The following is a 14471-nucleotide window of genomic DNA, read 5'->3' on the forward strand; positions in this document are numbered from 1 at the left end:
ATGTGTGTATGTGTGTATGTGTGTATGTTCCAGCATCACGTCCAAACGGCTAAAGATATTAACATTAAACTTGGTACACTTGTTACTTATATGTCAACAACAAACATAGGATAGGGGATTTAACCCTTACTCACCCCCATTTGCCAGGGGCAGGGTTTATGTTTAAAGTCCCATACAAGTCAATGGGAAATATATGTTACTGCATAACTTCCAAAAGGCTAGAGATATTTCGATAATACTTGGTCACGTGTTACTTATATGTCCACTTAAAATATAGGATAGTTAATTTAACCCTTAACTACCCCCATTTGTGAGGGTCGGGGTTTTTGTTTAAAGTCCCATGCAAATCAATGGGAAATATATGTTCCCACATAACTTCCGTACAGCTGGAGATATTTCAATACCTGGTACACATATTATGGGTTGGGATAGGAGGTCGACATAGGAGGTCAGGATAGGAGGATGGGATAGGAGGTCGGGATAGGAGGTCGGGATAGGAGGTCGGGATAGGAGGTCGGGATAGGAGGTCGGGATAGGAGGTCGGGATAGGAGGTCGGGATAGGAGGACGGGATAGGAGGACGGGATAGGAGGACGGGATAGGAGGACGGGATAGGAGGACGGGATAGGAAGACGGGATAGGAAGACGGGATAGGAAGACGGGATAGGAGAGAGAACTGTGCTCGTGATGTCATCAGACAGCATTCCAAAAAGAAAAGAATTTCCTCTGTAGTATTCAGCTGCTAATAAGTACAGGAATGATTAAGATTTTTTAATAGAAGTAATTTACAAATATGTTTTAAATCAACTGGTGGCAGAAAGTTAAAGAAAAAAGGTTTTCACCGGAGTACCCCTTTAATGCTGGGCATCAGCGAGCAGGCCGATGGCCGGCATTAACCCTTAAGACACAGTGATCAAAGCTGATTGCGACATCTAAAATGAAAGTGAAAGAAACCCTGCAGCTCAACTGGACTATCGCAATGAAATCGCGATGTCCCGATCAGCTGAGAGGACGGCGAGAGGGCACTTACCTGGCTTCTCAATGTTCGATCGGTCATCTATTGCTCCAAGCCTGCCATGAAGGCTGGAGCAGCAGAACACCGATAACACTGATCAATGCCATGCTATGGCATAACATTGATCAGTATATGCAATCAGAAAAGTTTGAATTACCCCCCATTTCCCATTTTTTTTATAAAATTATGTAATAAAAAATAAAAATAAATCATATGTGGTACCGCCGCATGTATAAATGTCCGAACTATTAATATATAAGGGTAGCTAAACTGCACGATCGTTGGCGTACACATAAAAAAAAAATTGTGCATTTTTGGTCACTTCATATACCATAAAAATATTAATAAAGAGCGATCTAAAAGTCCCATCAAAACAAAAATGTAGTATATTGTATCACGTGCCGGGAGTGCAACATCCAATACGTGGGGTGTACGACGGGTGCCCTCAAAGTGAGAGTTCGGAGGCATCTGTCGGACATCCCACATTTCAACTCCCACCACACATCTATGGTTAGTAGACACTGTGCAGAATATCATGCAGGCTCTTTCCAGAGTCTATATGTCCAAGGCATTGAGAAGGTCACAGCCCCAATACGAGGAGGAGATCATAGGAGGAAGCTTTTGAACCGAGAGGTCTATTGGATCCTCAAATTGGGCACTAGATTCCCGACAGGTATGAACAGGAGGCAAGGCACCATGTTATATTACTAGTCCCAGACAGGGTGTGGTGAGATTGTGCGTTATTGCCTCCTGTTCCCACTTGTCCCCTTCTAACAACATGAGTTACTATTATACGGACCTCTTCCAATTATAGGGTTATCACTGGATCTAATAGTGCAGAAGTAACAGTCATATATTTGTATGCGCTATCCATATTTAATTACTCTAGGTACATGTTTTTTTCTTTTTACTTATGCTTTATGTATCCAGTGATCACCCTTAAGTTGTCCTTATTTTGTGGTTCCGATGATCATTCTGCACCCTATACTATATAAATTTAATCTTGTCATTTTAGATTTTCATATTTTTGATCTGGTGCATGAGTTTTTCCATCGGATTCCTTTCTCCAACTTTGCTGTGTGAACGACTCTCTCATTACTTGCTAATATATGTTGGTATGATTAGAGACTCGTTCACACACACAGGTTTTTACTTTTTGTTTATACCCCCTTTTTCTTTTGTTATTTTTTGTTTTACACGCACATTATTGGTTATGTTACTTATTCAGTAATATATGGTGTAACATTTACTGTATTCATTTGCATAATTTTCACTGGTGGGGGGTTTTGATCAATATGTTTATAATTTTACATATTTTCCATTGAACTGTGTATTTACTATTTTTGTACATTTCACAGCTAAAATCGCGCATTTTGTAATAATTTATTTTTATTTTTGTATACCCACTATATTTATTGTTGTATATAATATACTGGCGCAAATTTTTTCTGTGTGTATTGTACATTTAGTCTGTGTCTGTGTGGGAGGGGAGTGGCCCCGCCCACACCACTCAGGTGTTTTCACCTGGTGGGGGGTGGGGCCGCTGTCCCCTATATAGACCAGAAGGATCTTAATATTTCTTTGTACGACTAAGGCGAGAGAGCTCACCGAAACGCGTCACTTGTGATCCACGTTTGGTATCCGTGTGTTCTTATGCAATAAACGGCTTCCTTGCTCTGGACCTGCAGTGCTGGACATCAAAACAAAAATGGTACCAATAAAAACTGCAGACCAAGGCACCAAAAAATTAGCCCTCATACCTCCCCGTATGCGGAAAAATAAAAAAGTTATAGGGGTCAGAAGATGACAATTAAAAAAATACTAATTTTGGTGCAAGTAGTTATAATTTTTTAAAGTAGTAAAATAAAATAAAACCTACATAAATTAGGTATCCTTGTACCCTTATGGACATTCAGAATAAAGATAAGGTGTCATTTTACCGAAAAGTGCACTGCGTAGAAACAAAAGCTCTAAAAAGTTGCAAATTGGCATTTTTTTTATTTCACGCCAAAAATATTTTTGTTTTGCCGCAGATTATGTTATAAAATAAGTGACGTAATTACAAAGTACAATTGGTGATGCAAAAACAAGCTCTTATATGGGTTTGTAGGTGCAAAATGTAACATGTTATGATTTTATGAACGGGAGGAGTGCGAAAACGAAAAATGGGCTGAGTCCTTAAAGGGGTATTCCAGGAAAAAACTTTTTTTTATATATCAACTGGCTCCAGAAAGTTAAACAGATTTGTAAATTACTTCTATTAAAAAAATCTTAATCCTTTCAGTACTTATGAGCTTCTGAAGTTAAGGTTGTTCTTTTCTGTCTAAGTGCTCTCTGATGACATGTCTCTGGAACCGCCCAGTTTAGAAGAAAATCCCCATAGCAAACCTCTTCTAAACTGGGCGGTTCCCGAGACACGTGTCATCAGAGAGCACTTAGACAGAAAAGAACAACCTTAACTTCAGAAGCTCATAACTACTGAAAGGATTAAGATTTTTTTTGATAGAAGTAATTTACAAATCTGTTTAACTTTCTGGAGCCAGGTGATATATATAAAAAAAGTTTTTTTCCTGGATAACCCCTTTATGGGGATCTGAAAATATGACATTTCAGCTAACTCAGTTAACTAAGAGAGGTATGTATGGATTTAGGGTCAAAAGCCCTATACAGCCATGCCCTTACTTTAAAGGGGTACTCCGCCCGTAAAAATCTTATCCCCCTGCCACTGAGACCCCCGCGATCTCCCAGCCGGCACTGCGGACGTACTGAACACGGAAGCTTAGGGCTTCCGTGTTTGTGATGTCATGTCACGCCCTCTCAATTCATGCCTATGGGAGGGGGCGTGGCGGATAGTACACAGCAATCATGCCCCCTCCCATAGACATGAATGGAGGGGGCGTGACGGCGGTGGTCTCCTGTCATCCGGCATGGAGCAGAGTTCACTCAGCGTCCGGACCCCCTGCGATCAGACATCTTATCCCCTATCCTTTGGATAGGGGATAAGTTGTTTAGGGGCGGTGTACCCCTTAAATAAATAGAAACCTGCTGATAGGTCGAATTTAAGAGATTAGCACAACCTACTGTTTTATCTTACTGTAAAGAAAATCTTTCATCTTTAAAAATAAAGACAACATGTGCACAAATTCATTCTGTTATATAATTACATCCAATTAATATAATAAAAAGTAGGGCAACAAAGTAAATCATAATAATATACCTATTTTATGCAAAACTCTGATACTTGTATGAAATAAATATACATTTACATTTGATTTCCACATCATTTATGCCAATTCTTTATGCTCACAAACAAAGCAGCATTCCTCTTTTATACACCAAATATTTTCTAAGCAGCATATGTCCTTACAGCTAAATCCGACTTCTTCAGGGTAAGCAGAGCAAAATCATAAAGTGCATTTTACGGAATCCATCCTAAGTATTCCAGCAGAGGGATTATTATTTATTAATACAGTAACATCATGTCCCACATTGTTATACCAGTCATACACTTACTGTACAAAGCCCCAGTTTCACATTGAGAGATCTTCTATACACATCAGGAAGTATATCCCACGAGATACACACATTAGTAAGAGACTGCAAAATAGCTAACAGTCTGTACAAATCAGCCTTCTATGTGCACAGTGTTAAATAATAAAGGACTGGACAATTGTAGGTGATGAAACTGACATTTATAGCTTACAGAAACTAGTACATTGTGTAATGCCTATTGCAGGGCTTTAGAGGGTGGTGCATGACACAGGAATTAAAAAAATTTGAATCCTTGTGTCATGTACCACCCTTTTCCTTCAGGCCCTCTTTGAGTTTCCATTTAAAGGACAAGTCTCATGATCAAAAATTCAAAGGATAGGGGATAAGTTTTAAATCGCGGGGGGTTCGAGTGCTGGGGCCCGGCGCAATCTCCTTTCCGGAGCCCCGATGCGCTAGCACAGGAGCACGTTACGACCCCCACCCAAAGCAGAGGCCGCCACGCCCCCTCCATATAGCTCTTTGGGAGAGCCAATGATTGCTGAATGGCTCTACCACAGAACTATATGGAGGTGGCGTGGAGGCCGCCGCTTTGGGCGGGGGTCGAGAGGTGCTCCTGTGCTAGCGCACCAGGCTCCAAACAGGAGATCGCAGAGGGGCCCTTCAGATAGGGGATACGTTTTTGAGACTTGTCCTTTAAACTTAACCTCTGTAACTTGTCATAGAACATGTCCACGTTCTCTAGGATCTGATAGTCCTGGATATGATTATTCTGCTTATGCTACATTCACACTGCCGGTTGTCTCAGTCAGTGTGAAGCCTGTGGTTTTCAGATTGCAAATAGCGGGAGAAAAAATTGTGCTCGCACCGTCTTTTTCTCCCGCTATTCTCTCAGCAAATAACGGACCCCATTGATTATAATGGGGTCTATCAGGATTCATTATGACCCGTCTAAATGACTGCCGTTGTACTGCAAAAAAAAAAAGAAAAAGTTTGACGCCCTTTATATTATATTATAAATGTAAAGGTTTATTATGGCTATCCACAGAATAGGTAATTAATCACTAAATTGGCACCCCCCCATCCATCAGCTGTTCAGTGCCCATACTACACAGTGAACAAGGCAAGAATCAGTTGACTTTAATCACTGACTAGTGGTCATGCCACGTTACTGCACTTGAACGGGAGCTGAGCTGCCAGAGCCAGCCTTGGCCATGACACTCTGAACTAAGTCAATTGCTTCCAGTCCCATTTAGTGTGTAGAGTGCGCACCGAACAGCTGATTGACAGGGGTGCAGAGATTGATTACCTATTTTGAGTATAGGCTATCCATCATTTTAGCCTGGAAGACCCTTTTAACATAACTGCAAACGCATAACAAAAAAAAATTGCACTCACAAACCCACAGCTTATATCTCTTCTAGCAGCTTCACCTTAATGCATTTTATTAAGAACTAGCTGAGTACCCAGCGTTGCCCGTTTTTTCCTTCCTAATCCTTGTTGGAGAGGAAAATAAACAAAGGAGGAAGCTTATGACTTCATATCCCGTCCTCATATATTGTTGTCATATCCCGTCCTCCTATTCCGTCCTCCTATCCCGACCTCCTATCTCGACCTCCTAACCTGCTTTCCCGACCTCCTATCCCGTCCTCCTTTCCCGTCCTCCTTTCCCGTCCTCCTTTCCCATCCTCCTTTCCCGTCCTCCTTTCCCGTCCTCCTTTCCCGTCCTCCTTTCCCGTCCTCCTTTCCCGTCCTCCTTTCCCGTCCTCCTTTCCCGTCCTCCTTTCCCGTCCTCCTTTCCCGTCCTCCTTTCCCGTCCTCCTTTCCCGTCCTCCTTTCCCGTCCTCCTTTCCCGTCCTCCTTTCCCGTCCTCCTATCCCGACCTCCTATCCCGACCTCCTATCCCGACCTCCTATCCCGACCTCCTATCCCGACCTCCGTAATATGTGTACCAGTTATTGAAATATCTCCAGCCATACGAAAGTTATGTGAGAACATACATTTCCCATTGATTTGCATGGGACTTTAAACAAAAACCCCGACCCTCACAAATGGGGGTAGTTAAGGGTTAAATTAACTATCCTATATTTTAAGTGAACATATAAGTAACACGTGACCAAGTATTATCATAATATCTCAAGCCGTTTGGAAGTTATGCAGTAACATATTTCCCATTGACTTGTATGGGACTTTAAACATAAACCCCGCCCCTGGCAAATGGGGGTGAGTAAGGGTTAAATCACCTATATTATGTTTGTTGTTGACATATAAGTAACATGTGTGTCAAGTTTCATGTTAATATCTTTAGCTGTTTGGACGTGATGCTGGAACATACACACATACATATACACACACACACACACACACACACACATTGGCCCTCATTTACTATTCTAAACCCGACTTCTTTTGTCAGGTTTTTTTTGGCGCATCTTTGTCTGCGCCATGTCGCAGACATCGTGCGCCAGTCTGCGACACGATGCAACATTTTTTCCCGACGGACCCGATGTGGATTCTCCCAAACCCGAAAAAGGGGCGTAACCCGACATTTCTGAGCTTTCCCAAGTATTTATAAAGGTTTCGAACCCGAATTTGTTGAATTGTTGTGGATTTTTTCCCGACAACTCAGAGGAATTGGAAACCAAAACCAACAAAACCCACGTGCGACAAACAGGATGCAACATAATAATAAATACCAGGGGAAAAAAGCAACATAGACTTACAACCCGATTTTCTAAGTAAATGAGGGCCATTGAGTTTTATATATATAGATAAGGGCCGTATTACAGAGGGTGAGTATCATCAGAACAGGCCAGCATCACCTTGTATAATAGGGCCAGCAAACCACGAATGAACAATCAAACTTTTTATAAGTGTCAAAGATTTACCACAGAATTCAACGGGTAAGAGATTCCGATAAGAGCTGACATCAGTGGAGCCACGTCTGCCTGAAAAACAAAAATATTAAATAATATAGAATAAATAAATTGTGAAAGCTTTTATGTAAACATGACTACACCATGTGAACAAATATTTATTTCATTATTTCTCAGAAACATTTAGCAAGATAATATTAATATTACTAAATATATTTCATTATAAACTGCCCATAAATTAATCGCTTGTGGTCATAAAGCTTAGCATCTCATAATGTCTTGAATGTGGAGGAACACGGTAATAAAATGCCTCATGTTAACCATTATGCTCCCATTTCATGCTCCAAGTAAATTGCACGTTCTTAATCCCTGCTCAATACATGGGAAAGGGAAATCAACTTTAGAGAATATGTGATCATCTTGGCGTTCAGCTCATGCTGCATGTATGCATTCATACCTATCATTGTGCTAGCATTGGTAGGATATGTTTGTTTCTGAAGATCGATCAAAGTGCCCATGCTGACCCCTGTCCACTGCCGAAGGCACCTAAGATGGGCATGTGAACATATGACTTGGACTATAGTGCAATAGAAGAAATTGGCCTAGTCTAATGAATTACGTTTTCTTATGTATCATTTAACTGGTGAAGAAATTGCACTAGAATGCATTAAAGGAGAACTACGGGATTGAAAAATGTATCCCCTATCCTAAGGATAGGGGATAAGTTTCAGATCGCGGGGGTCCGACCGCTGGGGCCCCCCGCGATCTCCCGTATGGGGCCACGGCTCTCTGGTTAGAGAGGGCATGTTGACCACCGCACGAAGCAGCGGCCGACACACCCCCTCCATACACTGCTATGGGAGAGCCGGAAAGCAGCGCTTCGGCTCTCCCATAGCAGTAAATGGAGGGCGTGTGTCAGCAGCCGCCTCGTGCGGTGGTCGACACGCGCTCTCTATGCAGAGAGCCACGGCCCCATACGGGAGATTGTGGGGGGCCCCAGCGGTCGGACCCCCCGCGATCTGAAACTTATCCCCTATCCTTAGGATAGGGGATAAAATTCTCAATCCCGTAGTTCTCCTTTAAAGGTGTACTCTGGTAATTGAACCCTCTGTAAAATCGGCTCTGGGAGGGGCACAGAAGAAAAAAAAACAACAACAACAAAAAAACTCTCTTAGTTTCCTCGCTCCCACCCTGACGACAGAATCATGGAACCCAGTTTCCATTGTCTGTTGCTTGTGAGTTTGGATGACATCACATGGCCGCAATTCAATCAGCGGAAGCAGCGAGGTCCAACCTAAGCCACTGATTGAATGACCGGCTGTGTGGATCCTGGTATTCATGTGGATGTTACTTTGACATGTACCACCTACCTGAATATAGTTAAAGAGGGTATCCAGGAATAGAAAACCAGAGCTAATTTCTTTTTTTTAAAAAAAGCTCTATGTCTGTCAAGAGGTTTTGTGTGGTATTACAACTTAGCTCCATTCACTTTAATGAAACTGAGCTGCAGAAACACCCCCCACCTGGAGACAGATGGGAAGCGTTTTTTTAAAGAAATTTGCTCTGTTTTTCTATTCCTGGATAACTCTTTAAAGTATGACCTTTCATAGCAACACAGGGGTGTGGAAATAAAAAAAAAAAAAAATCGACTTGTCCAAGGGACTAAAACGGAACACAATCTACTTATCCCTCATGAAAATCCACTTGTCCTGGTACACAAATATTACACAAAATTTCAACCAAAATAGTATATAAATAAGGTCTTAATAGTTCGGACAATTACGCATGCGGCAATAGCAAATACGTTTATTTTTATTATGTTTTTATATGGAAAATGGAAAAAGGGGCGATGTGAACTTTTAATATGGAAGGGGTTAACGTGTGTTTTTTAAACTTTTTTTAATTTTTTTTTTTTAACACTTTATTAGTCCCTTAGGGGACTTTAAGAAGGAATCATTAGATTCCTCATACATATCAATGCAGTTCCATAGAATTTCATTGATCTGTGTGATTTGTGCTCATTTGGTTTAGCCTGCTCCAGGCTCAATCAAATACAGATTTACAGCAGCCATTGAGGAAGAGGTAAGCACCCTGGCTACCTCCACTGCAAAAGGGTGGGGGTGATACGATACATGAAAGGGTGTGTGGCGGCCCCTTCTTCGGGTGGGGGTCGTGATGCGCCACTCCCAGGGAGAGTGGAGGGCCCATACAGGAGATCGCCTGGGGTCCGACCACTGTGGTTACGTTTTTCAGAATCTTGGCGGATGAGACTTCTCCTTTAGGAGGAAAATTAGCCCAAGGTGATATACTGAGTGAAAATACAAAAATCTATTCAACCCCTTAAGGACATAGCGTTTTTCAGTTTTTGCACTTTCGTTTTTTCCTCCTTGAATTTTAAAAATCATAAACCTTTCAATTTTGCACTTAAAAATCCAGACGATGGCTTTTTTCTTTCTCCACCAATTCCACTTTGTAATGACATCAGTCATTTTACCCAAAAATCTACGGCGAAACGGAAAATAAAATCATTGTGTGAAAAAATTTAAGAAAAAACGCCATTTTGTAACTTTTGGGGCGTTCGTTTCTACGCAGTACATTTTTAGGTAAAAATGACACCTTCTCTTTATTCTGTAGGTCCATACAGTTAAAATGATATCCTACTTATATAGGTTTGATTTTGTCATACTTCTGGAAAAAATTATAACTACTTGCAGGAAAATTTATACGTTTAGAATTGTCATCTTCTGACTCCTATCGGTATGAGGGCTCATTTTTTTGCACCGTGATCTGAGGTTTTTATGGGTACCATTTTAGTTTTGATCAGACTTTTTGATCGCTTTTTATTCATTTTCTTTATGGTATAAAAGGTGACCAAAAATACGCCATTGACCGTGTGGTTTATTTAACGATATATTTTTATGGTTTGGACATTTACACAAGCGGCGATACCACATATGTTTGTTTTTATTTTTATTTCCACACTTTTTTTTGTGGGAAAAGGGGGGTGATTCGGATTTTTATTAGGGAAGGGGTTAAATCACATTTATTAACTTTTTTATGCAGTGTTATAGCCCCATCTAGGGGCTGTAACATTGCATACACTGATTGCAGGCACTGTTCAATGCATTGCCACAGGAATGCATTGATCAGTGTTTTCTGCGCTTGATTGCTAAAGCCTGGAATTCAGGCTTGGAGCAATCAAACGGCGATCAGACAGTCGGGAAGAAGGTAAGACACCTCCCGCTGTCCTCTCAGCTTTTCGGGACACTGTGATTTCACCGTGGCAGTCCTGAACAGCTCCTCTGAGCTAACTGGTACGGATTTCTCCCATTTTAGACGCCGCGATCATCTAAAGGGTTAATACCGGACATCAGCCCAATGGTATTAGCCACGGGTCCTGGTTGCTGATAGCAACAGGGACCCCACAGATACAAAGCCAGACACGGAGGTAAATATGCGTCCGTGGTCGTTAAGGGGTTAAAAAGAAATGATAATCAAATCACACAAATAGAGATTGTGCAAATGAAAAGCAAAATCCATAGACAAGGACAAACAGGGCTTAAATATGAGTCTGATTTCTGTATTACAATACAAAGACACAGCCATGCCAACCCTGTTTTCTAATCACAAAACCGTGCTCACCAGACACTCCTAGCCTGTTAAAGAATGGACTGATCAGCACTAAAATCTCAGAAGATGACAGCTACTAATAAGGTGTGCAGCTTTCCTATTTAATGAGAAGAAGCAAGAGATCAGCACAGATAAGGAGAGAATGAATATTACAACAAACACAATTAAGATTATATAAAGATTTTTGCTCAGCTAAAATAAAATGATACTGGCTAATAAGTCATTTCTTTGTCTTCAGTAAAACTGCACTGTACATAGCTCTAGATGTACATTTACACATTGTGAACCTAATGGAGTTTTTGTAGTGGCTTCTGTAAACTCGGAGCAAAACCTGAGTTTTAAGTTTACACGACCGCACTAAGGACAATGAAAATGGAAGAAGGGATAAGCATGAGCACTATAAGATAGCAAATTACAGAGCTCAGTTATAGCTCCTGTAGCAAACAACCAAACTAAGGAATTTCTTCAGGCTTTGGGAACATTTAAAAAAATGAAGGTTTTTATATTGATGGGAAATAAGGCATACATTAGGAAGTATGCAGAGATGAATATAGAAAGCAACACTGTAGTGTAGCTAGATATGCACCACTAAAAATGTTTTAGGATTTATTTTAAAAAAAATTAACTGTACCTGGTTGACATCAAGTCTTTTCCATCTCTCCAAACTCCATTCTGGGGGGGAAAAAAAAAAAAAACAGGTTAACTCTATATTTCCAAAACAATCATATTCCCCATAACCAATGTAAAACGAGACAAAAGTGACAGTCTCTCACACCAGCTAGGCTATGAACACCTCTGCAACTGTTTTAAACATCTAAAATTCTAAAATATACAGTTTTGTGATGACATACCTTCTGGCATCTATCCCCTAAGTACTACAATATATTTATCAGTGATTTATATGTAAAATGTTTCTATACATTTCCAGCAAGCAGAGATATAGAAAATTGTCCTGGATGACTGGTGCAGGGTATCTTACATGGCAGACATGATACTCCACCTCAGTCGTATGCCCCCTAATCTTCTGTGTGTCATGGCAGTAAATGACAAAGTCATTCAAAGTGGACGGAGTTCATCCAGTTTGTGTGGATGACAGGGATGTCCATTATCTCCCATAATGTTTTTTGTGGCTGTTAAGCTGCTGTCAATGGCTGTGTGAGCCTCACCTTCTACATGTGGAATTACCTGGCATTCGTTTAGAAAGCTCGGTGCGGGTGGTGTGGTCATAAAATCACTGTCTCACCCCTCAATAAAAGTCTAAGGGAGGGGGCATGGCAGCCATCACGCCCCATCCCATAGACTTGCATTGAGGAGGTGTGGTGTGACGTCACAAAGAGGCGTGACCGTGACATCACAACCCCGCGTCCTGCTCTAACAACCAAACAAAATGTTCTGAAGGCTGAGGCAGCGGAGTAACCCTTTAAAAATCACCAAATTTACAAAGAACAAGTTAGATTCCCAACAAGGTAGAAAGTTATTTACAGCTATACAATTGGACCTATGTACCAACCACATGTGTTAGCATGAAGATTTATGTTCAATAGCATACCAGAAATCCCAAACCAAATTCTTATGTCAGGGGTACCAGATGCAGTTTAATACTTAGAGCTTCAACAAATTAACAGACAAATCAGAACTTTCTAGTAGATCGGCACATGAGACAATTGTCCCTGATATACTATCCCATGTAATATGCACAAACTGAGCAAATAGGAAGAGATTCCCTCCTTCCCTATAATTACAGCTCACAACATATGTTTTCGAGTGCTGGGACCCCCCCGCGAACTCTTGAACGGGGCCAAGGCAGTCTGCTGGAAGGGGGTGTGCCGACCCCCACAAGAGCACTGGCCAACACACCCCCTCCATGTATCTCATGGAGGGTGTGTGCAGTCCGCAGCTTCCTGCGAGGGTCGGAACGGCGGCTCCTGGCAAACTGCCGCGGCCCTATGCAGGAGATCGCGGGGGTCCCAGCTCTCAGACCCCCCGCAATTAATAACTTATCATCCATTCCTTTGTATAGGGGATAAGTTATTTTTCCCTGTACTACTCCTTTAAAGTCTTTAAATGTACTTAGGGAAGTCTTTAGAAGTACTGGTGACATGAAAATGAAACAAAGTGCAAATATACAATGATATCCTAAAGATGAACAATTGGCTGTTCATGTTATTTCCTCTGTAACATGTATGCTGGAATGATTAAAAGGGTATTCTCCCGCTAGACATCTTATTCCCTATCCAAAGGATCCCTCTTTTATGTATGAGCATGTAAGGCAGACACTAAGTTAATATAGGTTGGCTGTCTTGCAGTATGGTGCAGGGTCATGTACTACAGTAGTGTTTCCCAAAAGGGTGCCTCCAGCTGTTGCAAAACTATGACTCCCAGCATGCCCGGACAGCCAGCGGCTGCCCGGGCATGCTGGGAGTCATAGTTTTGCAACAGCTGGTGGAACCCTGGTTGGGAAACACTGTACTACAGGGCAACTAGGGCAAAGATTAGGGTTTTATCTATCTGTACTGCATATTATTGAAGTTATTCACACAGCCATTTTAACAGTGTTGCTATATTTTTTATGAATAAGAATTAAAGGCTAAAATTAAAAGGAAACACTTCTCGAGTTGTTGTTTTGGCTTTTTGGGGTTTTCTTCAGTTTCTTGGTATACTTTGTACTTTACAGCAAACTAGTCAATCCAATAAAAAATATACTGTAATTTAGATATACTTCCAGAACCTACTGGGTTTCTAGTACAAGTCAGAAATATCCAGCAAGCTCCACTGGCTGCTATTAAGTGATGAAATATAATGTTTAAGCCCAGTGTACTAACGCTCAGGGACACCCAGTCCGTAAACCTTCAGCGGGGTGCTCAATCGGAACTTCAGCAAACAAAGTGTAGAAAGAAATAATGATGGCACTCACCACTTTTGGGGTGACAGCTGTGCTTTATTCGACTACAGCATGGGAGATGCACTTCTTCGTGCACCTGCTGCTCGAAATAGCTATCACGCTCTTGGCGTCCCTTCTCCCCATGCTGTAGTCTGCCGGTCATCGAATAAAGCACAGCCGCCAACCCAAACATGGTGAGTGCCATCTTTATTTCTTTCTACATAATGTTTAAAGGTGCTTTTCACGAAAAACACTTACTTACCTAATGAATCCCCTATGTCTCCAGAAGTCTCTGACAGTCTTTTTTTACTGTATTGCAATGGTGGCATGACCATATACCCGCATGATCAATGTAGTCAATCACGGGCCTCTGCGATACTGCATCCCTTACTGTGACATCGATAATTGGCTGCAAGGGTAGATTGACACGTCCTCACTGCAGCACAGTAAAATAAAAACTCCTAGATTGGCAGAGGAGAAATGAAATGCTGCACTTGGTAGGTAAAATGGGTACTCCGTCCCTAGACATCATACCCCCTATCTAAAGGATAGGGGATAAGATGTCTGATGGCGGGGGTCCG

At 41.5% G+C, this 14471-nt stretch overlaps 1 protein-coding gene across 2 annotated transcripts in view; it reads right to left on the bottom strand.

Annotated features, from left to right (window-relative positions):
• PIGN (phosphatidylinositol glycan anchor biosynthesis class N) overlaps window positions 1-14471 on the bottom strand; it is a 282876-nt gene that overhangs the window by 212910 nt on the left and 55495 nt on the right. For both annotated transcript variants that reach the window (XM_056520984.1, XM_056520985.1), the window contains exons 9-10: window positions 11641-11681; window positions 7392-7451 (exon numbers count right to left, since the gene is read on the bottom strand). In XM_056520984.1, coding sequence (XP_056376959.1) covers window positions 7392-7451; window positions 11641-11681 — 101 coding nt within the window. The remainder of the gene's footprint in view (window positions 1-7391; window positions 7452-11640; window positions 11682-14471) is intronic.

This window comes from Hyla sarda, chromosome 5 (assembly GCF_029499605.1).
Source record: "Hyla sarda isolate aHylSar1 chromosome 5, aHylSar1.hap1, whole genome shotgun sequence".
Lineage (NCBI taxonomy): Eukaryota > Metazoa > Chordata > Amphibia > Anura > Hylidae > Hyla > Hyla sarda.